Genomic DNA, 16,038 nt, shown 5'->3' with positions numbered 1-16,038 from the left:
GGACAACCTGATCACTTTGTAACGTCCTCAGCGCTTAGAACAGTGCTTTGCAAATAGTAAGCGCTTAATAAATGCCATCATTATTATATCTTCTAGACTGTGAGCCCACTCTTCTAGACTGTGAGCCCACTGTTGGGTAGGGACCGTCTCTCTATGTTGCCAACTTGGACTTCCCAAGCGCTTAGTACAGTGCTCAGCACACAGTAAATGCTCAATAAATACGATTGAATGAATGACTGGCCTTCCCAGACTGAGCCCCCTCCTTCCTCTCCCCTTCATCCCCCTCTCCGTCCCCCGCCGCCTTACCTCCTTCCCCTCCCCACGGCACCTGTATATTTGTATAGATGTTTGTACGTATTTATTACTCTATATTTATTTATTTTATTAGTACATATTTATTCTATTTATTTTATTTTGTTAGTATGTTTGGTTTTGTTCTCTGTCTCCCCCTTCTAGACTGCGAGCCCGCTGCTGGGTAGGGACCGTCTCTCTATGTTGCCGACTTGGACTTCCCAAGCGCTTAGTGCAGTGCTCTGCACACAGTAAGCGCTCAATCAATACGATTGAATGAATCGTGTCAATAATAAGGTGTTACTAATGAATGAATGAATGGCCATCTGGGGTGAGGGAGGGCAGCTTAACCTCGGCCGCGGCCCCAGTCCAAATGCGACCCCGGCCTCGCCCCCGCCCAACTCGAACTGGGATGAGAGAGATGAGGCCCTCCAGGGTCCACAAGGCCACGGCGGTGGCGGCAACCACCCGCTACGGCAAGGGTGCGGGGCACCTCCAGTGACCCTCCGGGATGCAGGGACGGCCGGCCCGGCTGCCCATCGGCTCTCACCCCCGGGAACTCGGCACCCTGTGGCATCCGGAACCCGGCCCCTTCTCCCTCTCGACAACTCTGCTCCCCCCGAAAGCCCTCTGCCGCGGGGAAGCCACACCAAGGACGACGACCATCGGGTCAGCAAGAAGCCGGCAGCCGTGGCGGCCCCGCGCCCGCCAGAGGCTTCCCGCCTGCACACTCCACCTCGGGCACGTAGTCAAAAAATCTCCAGTGGCTGCCTGTCAACCTACGCATCAAGCAAAAACTCCTCACTCTCGGATTCAAGGCTGTCCATCCATCCCCTGGCCCCCTCCTACCTCAGCTCCCTTCTGTCCTTCTCCATCCCAGCCCGCACCCTCCGCTCCTCTGCCGCCGCTCACCTCCTCACCGGGCCTCGTTCTCGCCCATCCCACCGTCGACCCCCGGCCCACGTCCTCCCCCAGGCCTGGAATGCCCCCAGTCCCTCTGCCCATCCGCCAAGCTGGCTCTCTTCCTCCCTTCAAAGCCCTACCGAGAGCTCACCTCCTCCAGGAGGCCTTCCCACACTCAGCCCCCTTTTTCCTCTCCTCCGCCCACCTCCTTCCCCTCCCCACAGCACCTGCATATATGTTTGTCCAGATCTATTACTCTATTTTACTAGTACGTATCTATCTACTGTTCTATTTATTTTGTTAATGATGTGCATTTAGAGAAGCAGCATGGCTCAGTGGAAAGAGCCCGGGCTTTTGAGTCAGAGGTCATGGGTTCAAATTCTGACTCGGCCATTTGTCAGCTGTGTGACTTTGGGCAAGTCACTGAACTTCTCTGTGCCTCAGTCACCTCATCTGTAAAATGGGGATTAAGACGGTGAGCCCCACATGGGACAACCTCATCACCTTGTAACCTCCCCAGCACTTAGAACAGTGCTTTGCATATAGTAAGCGCTTAATAAATGCCATTACTATTATTATTATTTAGCTTTAACTCTATTTGTTCTGATGACTTGACACCTGTCCACATGTTTGGTTTTGTTGTCTGTCTCCCCCTTCTAGCCTGTGAGCCCGTTGTTGGGTAGGGACTGTCTCCATATGTTGCCGACTTGTACTTCCCAAGCGCTTAGTGCAGTGCTCTGCACACAGTAAGCACTCAAGAAATACGAATGAATGAATGAATGACCCTCTCTCCCTCCTTCCCCTCTCCATCCCCCCACCCGCCTTGCCTCCTTCCCTTCCCCACAGCACCTGTATATATGTATATACGTTTGTACGTATTTGTTACTCTATTTTACTTGTACATTTCTACTTATTTTATTTTGTTAATATGTTTTGTTTTGTTCTGTCTCCCCCTTCTAGACTGTGAGCCCGCTGTTGGGTAGGGACCGTCTCTATATGTTGCCAACTTGTACTTCCTAAGCGTTTAGTCCAGTGCTCTGCACACAGTAAGCACTCAATAAATACGAATGAATGAATGAATGACCCTCTCCCCCTCCTTCCCCTCTCCATCCCCCCACCCGCCTTGCCTCCTTCCCTTCCCCACAGCACCTGTATATATGTTTGTACGTATTTATTACTCTATTTATTAATTTATTTTACTTGTACATATCTATTCTACTTATTTTATTTTGTTAACATGGTTTGTTCTCTGTCTCCCCCTTCTAGACCGTGAGCCCGCTGTTGGGTAGGGACCGTCTCTATATGTTGCCAACTTGTACTTCCCAAGCGCTTAGTCCAGTGCTCTGCACACAGTAAGCGCTCAATAAATACGATTGATTGATTGATTGATTGATTGACTGACACCTCCACTTGGGCCCCGCTGGCTTCAAGGCCTGCGATCCTTTTTAGACTGTGAGCCCACTGTTGGGTAGGGACTGTCTCCATATGTTGCCAACTTGTACTTCCCAAGCGCTTAGTACAGTGCTCTGCACATAGTAAGCGCTCAATAAATACGATTGATGATGATGATCCTCAGGCTCTGAACCTCTCACTGATGGCCCGCTCGGAGGCACGGGCCCACCTCGCCCAAGAGGCTCTCCACATACAGGACCCCTCACGTCTGCGTGCCCCCCGGCTCCGCCAGCACATCTTCATCATCATCATCACTCGTATTTATTGAGCACTTACTGTGTGCAGAGCACTGGACTAAGCGCTTGGGAAGTCCAAGTTGGCAACATATAAAGACAGTCCCTACCCAACAGTGGGCTCACAGTCTAAAAAGGGGGAGACAGAGAACAAAACCAAACATACTAACAAAATAAAATAAATAGGATAGATATGTACAAGTAAAATAAATAAATAAATAGAGTAATAAATCTGTACAGACGTATATACATATATACAGGTGCTGTGGGGAAGGGAAGGAGGTAAGATGGGGGGCGGAGAGGGGGACGAGGGGGAGAGGAAGGAAGGGTCCACCCAGACATCTGCCGGGTGTTTGTTAGTATGTTTTGTTTTGTTGTCTGTCTCCCCCTTCTAGCCTGTGAGCCCACTGTTGGGTAGGGACTGTCTCTAGATGTTGCCAACTTGCACTTCCCAAGCGCTTAGTACAGTGCTCTGCACACAGTAAGCGCTCAATAAATATGATTGACTGATTGACAACCTGATCACCTTGTAACCTCCCGGACGCTGGCGAGTCCAGCGGAGGGCTCGCGGGCAGCCCGTGGACTGCGCCTGCCCAGATGGGCACTCGGGCAGAGGGCTGGCGGGCGGCCCAAAGGGTGAGCGGCCCGGACAGGAACTCGGCCAGGGGGTTGCGCCTCTTGTCTTTTAGACTGTGAGCCCACTGTTGGGTAGGGACTGTCTCTATATGTTGCCAACTTGTCATCATCATCATCATCATCAATCGTATTTATTGAGTGCTTACTGTGTGCAGAGTACTGTACTAAGCGCTTCGGAAGTACAAATTGGCAACATATAGAGACAGACCCTACCCAACAGTGTGCTCACAGGGGGAGATGGAGAACAAAACCAAACATACTAACAAAATAAAATAAATAGAATAGATATGTACAAGTAAAATAAATAAATAGAGTAATAAATATGTACAAACATATATATATACAGGTGCTGTGGGGAAGGGAAGGAGGTAAGATGGGGGGGATGGAGAGGGGGACGAGGTGGAGAGGAAGGAAGGGGCTCAGTCTGGGAAGGCCTCCTAAGCGCTTAGTAAAGTGCTCTGCACACAGTAAGCGCTCAATAAATACGATTGATTGATTGTCCCCAGAAGGGAGGGGTGGCCGTGAGAAGCTGGAGAAACAGCAGGACCGAGCGGAAAGAGACCGGCCTCGCAGTCAGAGCCCCTGGCTTCCAATCCTGGCTCCCCACCACTTAATAATAATAATAATAATGACGGCATTTATTAAGCGCTTACTACGTGCAAAGCACTGTTCTAAGTGCTGGGGGGCTACATGGTGATTAGGTTGCCCCCTGTGGAGCTCACAGTCTTAATCCCCATTTTACAGATAATAATAATAATAATGATGATGATGGTATTTGTTAAGCACTTACTATGTGCAAAGCACTGTTCTAAGCACTGGGGAGATACAAGGTGATCAGGTTGTCCCACGTGGGGCTCACAGTCTTAATCCCCATTTTTCAGATGAGGGAACTGAGGTCCAGAGAAGTTAAGTGACTTGTCCACAGTCACACAGCTGACAAGTGGCAGAGCCAGGATTTGAACCCATGACATCTGACTCCATAGCCCGGGCTCTTTCCACGGAGCCACGCTGCTTCTCTAATGAGGTAGATGAGGTAACGGGCTCAGAGAAGTGACGTGACTTGCCCAAGGTCACACAGCAGACAAGTGGCGGAGTCGGGGTTCGAACCCGTGACCTCTGACTCCAAAGCCCGGGCTCCTTCCACTGAGCCACGCTGCTTCTCTTAATAACGTCACTTATTAAGCGCTTACTATGTGCAAGGCACTGTTCTAAGCGCTGGGGGTATACAAGGTGATCAGGGTGTCCCACAGGGGGCTCACAGTCTTCATCCCCATTTTACAGATGAGGGAACTGAGGCCCAGAGACGTGAAGTGACTTGCCCAAAGTCACACGGCTGACAAGTGGCAGAGCCAGGACTCGAACCCGTGACCTCTGACTCCAAAGTCCGTGCTCTTTCCACTGAGCCACGCTGCTTCTCTGCTGGGGGACCTCGGCTAAGTCGCTTCACTTCTCCGGGCCTCGGTTTTCTCATCTATCCCATGGGAATTAAACCCCTGTTCTCCCTCTCCCTTAGACCATGAGCCCTGTGTGGGACAGGGATCTTGCCTCGACCTCAGCGCTCAGCGCAGTGCGCTAAGAACACATGCCACCCCCTTTTAGACTGTGAGCCCACTGTTGGGTAGGGACTGTCTCTAGATGTTGCCAACTTGTACTTCCCAAGCGTTTAGTACAGTGCTCTGCACACAGTAAGCGCTCAATAAATATGACCGATGATGATGATGATGATGCCACCATTACCGAAGTCATTTGTGATCACCGGTCCTCGCCCTGGCCCGGAATGCCCTCCCTCCGCACATCATCATCATCATCATCAATCGTATTTATTGAGCGCTTACTATGTGCAGAGCACTGTACTAAGCGCTTGGGAAGTACAAATTGGCAACATCTAGAGACAGTCCCTACCCAACAGTGGGCTCACAGTCTAAAAGGGGGAGACAGAGAACAAAACCAAACATACTAACAAAATAAAATAAATAGAATAGATATGTACCTCTTCCTCCCTTCAAAGCCTCACTGAGAGCTCACCTCCTCCAAGAGGCCTTCCCAAACTGAGCCCCCTTTTTCCTCTCCTTTTCCCCATCCCCCCTGCCCTACCTCCATCCCCTCCCCACAGCACCTATATATGTTTGTACAGATTTATTACCCTATTTATTTGACTTGTATGTATTTTACTATCCTATTGATTTGGTTACTGGGGTGCACTTAGCTTTCATTCTATTTATTCTGACGGCTTGACACCTGTCCACATGTTTTGTTTCATCATCATCAATCGTATTTACTGAGCGCTTACTATGTGCAGAGCACCGTACTAAGCGCTTGGGAAGTACAAATTGGCAACATCTAGAGACAGTCCCTACCCAACAGTGGGCTCACAGTCTGAAAGGGGAAGACATAGGAACAAAATAAAATAAATAGAATAGATATGAACAAGTAAAATAAATAGAGTAATAAATATGTACAAACATATATACATATATATTTCGTTGTTTGTCTCCCCCTCCTAGGCCGTGGGCCGCTGCTGGGTAGGGACCGTCTCTCTGTCGCCAACTTGGACTTCCCAAGCGCTTAGCACAGTGCTCGGCACACAGTAAATGCTCAATATGACTGAATGAATGAATGAACGAAAGGACAAGTTCCAAAGCGACCGTGGGATCCCGCCGGGAATTTGAAAGTCCCGCGGCCGGAATACCAAAGGCTGCCGGGCTGCGGCAGGAAGACCCTCTCCCCTGCGGCCGGCCCCCGATGAAGTAGCCCCGTTGTCGGCCCGGAGACCCCAGGGGCTCCCCAGAAAGGCGGCCGCGGCAAGCCCACCTCGGTCGGGGTCGCCCCGCAGCGAAGCTCGCTGCATCTACCAATTTGCACTTCCCAAGCGCTTAGTACAGTGCTCTGCACGTAGTAAGCGCTCAATAAATACGATTGATGACGATCTAAGCCGTCTCTCGGGGCCGGCGGGGAATTGACTGTTGCTCCCCAAAATGCGGGTGCAACTGGGGAGGGAGGAGAGGGGTGGGGAGGTTGCCAGGTGCGGGGGATACCACCCAGCCAGCCAAAGTGACCGGATCCTTCCATCTTGGAGACCCCGAGCCCGAGTTTCTTCGGCAACGAGCCAGTGGAGCCACGAGGCCGGGCCGAGGAGCTCCCGCCTACCTCGGTCAGCAGGATGGCCAGCATGTCCTGCCTCTGAAAGCGAATGGCCAGGTGCACCAGGGTGTAGCCCACGTCGAAGGCGGACGGGCGGTTCAGGAGGCGCACCTCGTCCGCGGAGAGCTGGCGGGCGATGTCTCCTCCTCCCGCCGACGACTTGTACGCTTCTACGGCCGCCAGGTCACCTTCCACGACGCCTGCGCCCACAGAACCACAGAAAAAGGCTCAGAAAGACCAGCAGAGTGGGTCGCGGGCCACGAAAAACACCCACCCACGGACACCCCTATTTCCCAAGCACCTAGCACCATGCTGGGCATAGTAAGCACTCGATGAATACTACTACTACTACTAATAATAGGCATTTGTTGATGATGATGATGATGATGATGGCATTTATTAAGCGCTTACTATGTGCAGAGCACTGTTCTAAGCGCTGGGGGGATACAAGGTGATCAAGTTGTCCCACGTGGGGCTCACAGTCTTCATCCCCATTTTACAGATGAGGGAACTGAGGCGCAGAGAAGTTAAGTGACTTGCCCAAGGTCACACAGCAGACATGTGGTGGAGTCGGGATTCAAACCCATGACCTCTGACTCCAAAGCCCGTGCTCTTTCCACTGAGCCACGCTGCTTCTCCTATTTGTTAAGCGCTTACTATGTGCAAAGCACTGTTCTAAGCGCCGGGGAGGATACAGGGTGATCAGGTTGTCCCACGTGGGGCTCACAGTCTTCATCCCCATTTTACAGATAATAATAATAATAATGTTGGCATTTGTTAAGCGCTTACTATGTGTAAAGCACCGTTCTAAGCGCTTGGGGGATACAAAGTGATCAGGTTGTCCCACGTGGGGCTCACAGCCTTAATCCCCATTTAACAGATGAGGTAACTGAGGCTCAGAGAAGTTAAGTGACTTGCCCAAGGTCACACAGCAGACAGGTGGCGGAGCCGGGATTCAAACCCACGACCTCTGACTCCAAAGCCCGGGCTCTTTCCACTGAGCCACGCTGCTTCTCATAAGTGATCAGGTTGTCCCACGTGGGGCTCACAGTCTTCATTCCCATTTTACAGATGAGGTCACTGAGGCCCAGGGAAGTTAAGTGGCTTGCCCAAGATCACACAGCTGACATGCGGCGGAGTCGGGATTCGATGATGGCGACATTCATTCAATCGTATTTACTGAGCGCTTACTGTGTGCAGAGCACTGCACTAAGCGCTCAGGAAGGAGAAGTCGGCAACATCTAGAGACGGTCCCTACCCACCAACGGGCTCACACTCTAGAAGGGGGAGACGGAAAACAAAACGTGGACGTCGTCAGAAGAAAAGCACGTCATTTCCAAGAGGCCTTTCCCGACTAAACCCTCCTTTCCCCTTCTCCCACTCCCTTCTGCATCACCCATGAGCTTGGATTTGCAGCCTGGCTCAGTGGAAAGAGCCCGGGCTATGGAGTCGGAGGTCACGGGTTCAAATCCCGGCTCCGCCAACTGTTAGCTGGGTGACTTTGGGCAAGTCACTTCGCTTCTCTGGGCCTCAGTTCCCTCATCTGTAAAATGGGGGTGAAGACAGTAAGCCCCCCGTGGGACAACCTGATCACCTTGTAACCTCCCCAGCGCTTAGAACACTGCTTTGCACATAGCAAGGGCTTAATAAATGCAATCATTATTATTATTACAATTATTTGCACCCTTTAGTCACCCCACCCCCTTAGCCCCGCCGCACTTATGTAGCTATCCATAATTTATCTATTTATAGGAGTGTCTGTCTCTCCTTGTAGACTGCAAGCTTGCTTGTGGGCAGGGAATGTGTCTATCAACTCTGGAATACTGTCCTCTCCCAAGAGCTTAGTACAGCGCTCTGCACACAGACAACACTCAATAAATAATAATAATAATAATAATAATAATAGCATTTATTGAGTGCTAATAATAATAATGATGGCATTTATTGAGCGCTTACTATATTCAATGCACTGTTCTAAGCAGTAACAAGGTGATCAGGTTGTCCCACTCTTCTAGACTGTGAGCCCACTGCTGGGTAGGGATCGTCTCTATATGTTGCCAACCTGTACTTCCCAAGCGCTTAGTACAGTGCTCGCACACAGTAAGCGCTCAATAAATACGACTGAATGAATGAATATCCCCATTTTCCAGATGAGGTAACTGAGGCCCAGAGAAGTGAGGGGACTGGCCCCAAGTCACCCGGCTGACAACGGGCAGAGCTGGGATAATAATAATAATGGCATTTGTTAAGCGCTTACTATGTGCAGAGCACTGTTCTAAGCGCTGGGGGGGATACAAGGTGATCAAGTTGTCCCACGTGGGGCTCACAGTCTTAATCCCCATTTTACAGATGAGGTGACTGAGGCTCAGAGAGGTTAAGTGACTTGCCCAAGGTCACACAGCAGAGGTGGCGGAGTTGGGATTCGAACCCATGACCTCTGACGCCAAAGCCCGGGCTCTTTCCACTGAGCCACGCTGCTTCTCTTGAATACCACCGACGTGCTGTGCTTTGCACCCGGGAGGCGCTCAATAAACTTCTGATGAGATGAGGAGGGTTTGCACACTGGGACCTTTGCACCAAGGCCCTGCTGAGAGCTCACCTCCTCCAGGAGGCCTTCCCAGACTGAGCCCCTTCTTTCCTCTCCCCCTCGTCCCCCTCTCCATCCCCCCGTCTTACCTCCTTCCCTTCCCCACAGCACCTGTATATATGTATATATGGTTGTACATATTTATTACTCTATTTATTTATTTATTTATTTATTTTACTTGTGCATTTCTATCCTATTTATTTTATTTTGTTGGTATGTTTGGTTCTGTTCTCTCCCTTTTAGACTGTCCCTTTTAGACTGTGAACCTACTGTTGGGTAGGGACTGTCTCTATGTGATGCCAATTTGTACTTCCCAAGCGCTTAGTACAGTGCTCTGCACATAGTAAGCGCTCAATAAATACGATTGATTGATTGATTGATTGATTGATTGATTGGGACAAAGGCTCCGGGGAGGAATGTGCTGTGTGGCAGGACTATTCAGGCTGTAGGTGTCTGTGCGGGGTGGAGGGCAGGGCGCATCCTCGGCACTCACAAGAGGAGGCCTTCTAGCCTGTGAGCCCACTGTTGAGTAGGGACTGTCCCTATATGTTGCCATCTTGGACTTCCCAAGCGCTTAGTACAGTGCTCTGCACACAGTAAGCGCTCAATAAATACGACTGATTGACAAGCTGGACAGCAGGAGTGGGACAGTGGAGCGACCGGCGGGGTCAAGCGGGGACAGAGGGGTTCCAGAGGCGCAGCGTGGCTCAGGGGAAAGAGCCCGGGCTTTGGAGTCGGAGGTCATGGGTTCAAATCCTGGCTCCGCCACTTTCATTCGTTCAATCGTATTCAGTGGGCGCTTACCGTGCGCAAAGCACTGTAGTAAGCGCTTGGGAAGTCCAAGTTGGCAACATATAGAGACGGTCCCTACCCAACAGGGGGCTCATTTGTCAGCTGTGTGCCTTTGGGCAAGTCACTTCAATCAATCAATCAATCAATCGTATTTATTGAGCGCTTACTGTGTGCAGAGCACTGGACTAAGCGCTTGGGAAGTCCAAGTTGGCAACATATAGAGACAGTCCCTACCCAACAGTGGGCTCACAGTCTAGAAGGGGGAGACGGACAACAAAACCAAACATATTAACAAAATAAAATAGAATAGATATGTACAAGTAAAATAGAGTAATAAATATGTACAAACATATATACACATATATAGGTGCTGTGGGGAAGGGAAGGAGGTAAGACGGCGGGGATGGAGAGGGGGACGAGGGTGGGCCTCAGTCACCTCATCTGTAAAATGGGGATTAAGACTGTAAGCCCCCCACGGGACAACCTGATCACCTTGTAATCTCTCCAGTGCTTTGAACACTGTTTTGCACATAGTAAGCGCTTAATAAGTGCCATCATTATTATTATTGTTATTATCGCCTTGGAACCAGAGCTTAGAACAGGGCTTTGCACATAAGAAACGCTTAATAAATGCCATCACTATTATTATTATTAAGTTATAGGAGACCAGCGGAAGCTTAAAGAAGCGTAGTGGATACAACACAGAACACAAGTCATTCATTCAATCGTATTTACTGAGCGCTTACTGTGTGCAAAGCGGTCAAAAGGTCACAGGTTCTAATCCCGGCTCTGCCACTTGTCTGCTGTGTGACCTTGGGCAAGTCACTCTACTTCTCTGGGCCTCAGTCACCTCATTTGTAAAATGGGGATTAAGACTGTGAGCCCCCCATGGGACAACCTGATCACCTTGGAACCGGAGCTTAGAACAGGGCTTTGCACATAGGAAGCGCTTAATAAAAGCCATTATTATTATTATTATTATTATTATTAAGTTATAGGAGACCATCGGAAGCTTAAAGAAGCGGGAAAGACGTAGTGGACAGAACACAGGACTGGGGGTTCAGAAGGTCACGGGTTCTACTCCCGGCTCCATCACTTTCATTCATTCATTCACTCAATCGTATTTATTGAGCGCTTACTGTGTGCAGAGCGCTGTACTGAGCGCTTGGGAAGTACAAGTTGGCAACATATAGAGACGGTCCCTACCCAGCAGCGGGCTCACAGTCTAGAAGGTGGGCTCACAGTCTAGAAGACGTCTGCTGCGCCACCTTGGGCAAGTCACTTCACTTCTCTGGACCTCAGTGACCTCATCTGGAAAATGGGGACTGACACAGTGAGCCCCACGTGGGACAGGGACTGCGTCCAACTGGATATGCTTGTATCCAACCCAGCGCTTAGTACAATGCCTGGCACATAGTAGATGCTTAACAAATACCATCATTATTAAGCTTGATCCCATTCGGAGAAGCAGCATGGCTCAGTGGAAAGAGCACGGGCTTTGGAGTCAGAGGTCATGGGTTCGAATCCCGGCTCCGCCACTTGTCAGCTGTGGGGCCTTGGGAAAGCCACTTAACTTCTCTGTGCCTCAGTTACCTCATCTGTAAAATGGGATTAAGACTGTGAGCCCCACGTGGGACAACCTGATCACCTTGTATCCCCCCAGCGCTTAGAACAGCACATAGTAAGCGCTTAATAAATGCCATTATTATTATTATTATTATTCCCTAACGGCACGCATTCGGCGAGCGTCCTGGACAGAGGCAGGGCGCACGCCTCTCCAGCCCGCGTCCAGAAGGAGCGGGACGCGGGCGGAGGGCTTGGCGCGCGGGGCGGAGAGGATGTGAGCCCACTGTTGGGAACTGTCTCTATGTGTTGCCAACTTGTACTTCCCAAGCGCTTAGTCCAGTGCTCTGCACACAGTCAGCGCTCAATAAATACGACTGATGATGATGATGATGTCCTCCTTCCAAAGGGGCTCGTCAGGGACGGGCAGGAAAGCCCGATCGAAAGAAGCCCGCGGCCGACCGGGAGACGAAGCCTCGGGCCTAGATCTGGAGATGCGGAAGCCGCCCGCTTGGAGGAGGGAGGGGAAACGGCAAGACTGGATGAGCTCCTTCAATCAATCAATCATATTTATTGAGCGCTTACTATGTGCAGAGCTCTGTACTAAGCGCTTGGGAAGTACAAATTGGCACCATATAGAGACAGTCCCTACCCAACAGTGGGCTCACAGTCTAAAAGAAATGGCACACGGGCTGATGAGAGGTTGGCGTGCGCCCCTTGGAAACTGGGAGAGTACAGAAACGGGAAGCAACTGAGGCTGCGGGAGGTTAAGCGGGGAAGGTCACAGAGAAGTCATCGGCGACTCAACCGAGGCAAGGCTCGGGGACTTGGCCAGAAGGCTGGGGGGGTCTTCCCAGGGCAAAAGTGTCACCCAGCCAGGAGAGCAGAAGTGGGTGGCCACTTGGGCTGGGAATCTGGAACCAACTTCGGGATTCCCGGGGAGCCCCACAACTGAACACAGCGGACTTCTCCGCCCACAACGAGATCAATTCGGCTGGCGAGACTCCAGGCGGGGCCCAGATGGCCCCTCGCCACCGAGACGGGATCGCCCCGGCGGGGCCCGGCTCCGTTTCCGAGCCGACCTCTTCCAAGGACGGCGTCCGCTGACTGCCACCCACTGCATTCCTCGTGCTGGAAAATGTCACATAACTCGCCTCCTCGGCCTGTCGGACCGTGTTCTTCGAGCCGGGAGGCCGGGGCCTGGGAAGCTCCGTTTCAGAAGCGCCTCTGGAGCCGAGGTTCTCCTTCCCGGCTCTTCCATCCCCCTGACGAACCCTTCTGGGTTGGGACGGCTACCATTCAGAACCAATCAATCAATCAATCGTACTTATTGAGCGCTTACTGTGTGCAGAGCACTGTACTGAGCGCTTGGGAAGTACAAGTTGGCAACATCTAGAGACAGTCCCTACCCAACAGTGGGCTCACAGTCTAAAAGGGGGAAACCTATTTCACCGGGACATCTTATTACAGCCAATTTCTGGTCGTAATTATCCCAAGATAAAAAGAATATCACAGCCCATTTCTTCTATTAATTAATGATGGCATTTATTAAGCGCTTACTATGTGCAAAGCGCTGTTCTAAGCGCTGGGGGGGATACAAGGTCATGAGGTTGTCCCACGTGGGGCTCACAGTCTTCATCCCCATGTGACAGATGAGGGAACTCAGGCCCAGAGAAGCGAAGTGACTTGCCCAAAGTCACACAGCTGACAAGTGGCAGAGCCGGGATTTGAACCCATGACCTCTGACTCCAAAGCCCGGGCTCTTTCCCACTGAGCCACGCTATTAAATCCGTCCGCCTGTTTTGAGGTCCTGAATAGGCTACTCGGAAATTACGCGGTTTTGCTCCTTGAGGGCAGGGATACCCACTATCCCTACTTTTTTGGCCCTACGTTCTCCCAAGCGCTTCCTACAGTGCTCGGCACATATTAAGAGCTCAGTAAAATGCCACTGACTGACATTCACACGGTGAAAGACTGAATGTAACTCGGAGGGGCTTTAGGTTTATTAAAAGGCAAGTTTAGCGGGACACCGACGGGCTCGAATGCCGGAAATGCAGTCGTTCCGCTTTAAGCGAGGAAGACGACGCATACACAGGTTCCCCCAGCCCCCCGGCCCTGGGCCAGCTCGTAACCCATGGGCCATTTTCCTCGTAAAGTTGCCCGAGTAAAAGATGGTACAAACTGTGGGTGCCAAAGCCCACAGGGCCCCCAGGCATTTGGCACCCTTAGGGCGAGCAGGAGCCCCAACACCAGAGCTGCTCCCGGCAGACTCGGGAACTCGCGTTTCTAAATTAGCCTTGGTTAGAAATGAGGATTTTATTCAGGATTTGACTCCCAACAGCCCAACTCCAAAGGACGTAAAATCACCATCTGGCAGATAAAGAGTCAGAAGCAGCGCGCCCCGGGAGAAAAAGCCTGCCGGGGAGGACCCAAGTTCTGGGATTATTTTATTTTATTTTGTTAGTATGTTTGGTTTTGTTCTCTGTCTCCCCCTTTTAGACTGGGAGCCCACTGTTGGGTAGGGACTGTCTCTATATGTTGCCAACTTGTACTTCCCAAGTGCTTTGTACAGTGCTCTGCACACAGTAAGCGCTCAATAAATACGATTGATTGATACAAGCTGGCAACACAGAGAGACGGTCCCTAATAATAATAATAATGATGGCATTTATTAAGCGCTTACTATTTGCAAAGCACTGTTCTAAGCACTGGGGAGGTTACACGGTGATCAGGTTGTTCCACGGGGGGCTCACAGTCTTCATCCCCATTTTCCAGATGAGGGAACAGAGGCACAGAGAAGTTAAGTGACTTGCCCAAAGTCACCCAGCTGACAATTGGCCGAGCCGGGATGAGCCCTAGGGTTGAGCCCTACCCAACAATGGGCTCACGGTCTAGAAGGGGGAGACGGACAATAAAACAAAACATGTGGACGGGTGTCAAGCAGCGTGGCTCAGTGGGAAGAGCCCGGGCTTTGGAGTCAGAGGTCGTGGGTTCGAATCCCGGCTCCACCCCAAGTCTGCTGTGTGACCTTGGGCAAGTCACTTAACTTCTCTGAGCCTCAGTTACCTCATCTGTAAAAATGGGGATTAAGACTGTGAGCACTATGTGGGACAACTTGATCACATTGTATCCCCCCAGCGCTTAGAACAGTGCTTTGCACGTAGTAAGCGCTTAACAAATGCCATGGTTATTATTATTATTATCAGAATAAATAGAAACAGAGCTAGATGCACATCGTTAACAAAATCAATAGAATAGTAAATATGTACAAGTAAAATAAATAGAGTAATAAATCTGTACAAACATATATACAGGTGCTGTGGGGAGGGGAAGGAGGTAGGGTGGGGGGGAAGGGGAGGAGGAGAGGGAAAAGGGGGCTCAATCTGGGAAGGCCTCCTGGAGGAGGTGAGCTCTTAGTAGGGCCCTCGGGAGAAGCAGTGAGAGGAACAAGGACTGTGGAGATGGAGAGGAAGCTGCCGGCAGAGAGAGCTGGCCACAGGGGTGGTGGCAAGCGAGTCTTAGCCATTCTTAGACCCCCTCGTTCGGTAGCAGGCCCCTCACTCATTCATTCATTCAATCGTATTTATTGAGCGCTTACTGTGTGCAGAGCACTGGACTAAGCGCTTGGGAAGTCCAAGTTGGCGACATAGAGAGACGATCCCTACCCAACAGTCTAGAAGGCTCCCCAAGAGACTGCGGGAATGGATGGTCCCAAATTCCTTCCTTCCCATCGGTGCCCCTCGGGCGGCCGCTGCCCAGAGGGAGGGGCGGCGGTGCCTCCCCCGTGCCACCAAAGATGCTCCGCTGACTCACGACCGTTCCCCTCGCGTCCCTCCCGGGGGCCCGTCGGCCCTTCCGATCCGCTCCGGGCGCTCAACGGAGCACGGGGAAGAGAGCCAGGATATCTCTGGCTCGCACTTGGCACCCTAACGCTGCGTTCATCCTTCTCCCCTCGAAACCGGTCTTTGGTCAGAGCAGGCTCGGACATTGGGCTCCCGCCCCTGTGCCAGGGCCCTCCTAGAAGGGCACGGGCCTCTGGTTTACAGCCTGTGGCCTCAACTGAGTCAATCAATCAATCGTATTTACTGAGCGCTTACTGTGTGCAGAGCAGTGGACTAAGCGCTTGGGAAGTACAAGGTGGCAACATATAGAGACAGTCCCTACCCAACAGTGGGCTCACAGTCTAAAAGGAGGAGACTTTTAGGTTTTCAGTTTTATGAAACTGAACATACATGTTGATATTTTTCTATGGAAAAAAATGATGTGCCTCTCACCCAGAGATCCAGACCAAGATGAGTTAGATGTGAACGATCAGGTCAGAAGCTCGGGTCCCCTGTGTCACTGTGCAGCCCGGGTGCACGGGGACAAGCAGGGCCCTGGGGAGGATTTGGGGGATGACTAGGCGAGTGGGGACGAGGCCGGTCTCTCTGGGATCAATCA

General features: G+C 51.2%; 1 protein-coding gene across 1 annotated transcript in view; it reads right to left on the bottom strand.

The window, feature by feature from the left end:
- The window catches only part of ZRANB1 (zinc finger RANBP2-type containing 1), a 48,857-nt gene that overhangs the window by 21,094 nt on the left and 11,725 nt on the right, over positions 1-16,038 (bottom strand). The window contains exon 2 of the mRNA XM_038743772.1: positions 6,663-6,856. Coding sequence (XP_038599700.1) covers positions 6,663-6,856 — 194 coding nt within the window. The remainder of the gene's footprint in view (positions 1-6,662; positions 6,857-16,038) is intronic.

This window comes from Tachyglossus aculeatus, chromosome 3 (genome assembly GCF_015852505.1).
Source record: "Tachyglossus aculeatus isolate mTacAcu1 chromosome 3, mTacAcu1.pri, whole genome shotgun sequence".
Classification (NCBI taxonomy): domain Eukaryota; kingdom Metazoa; phylum Chordata; class Mammalia; order Monotremata; family Tachyglossidae; genus Tachyglossus; species Tachyglossus aculeatus.
This window is presented reverse-complemented; position numbering and strand designations above follow the sequence as displayed.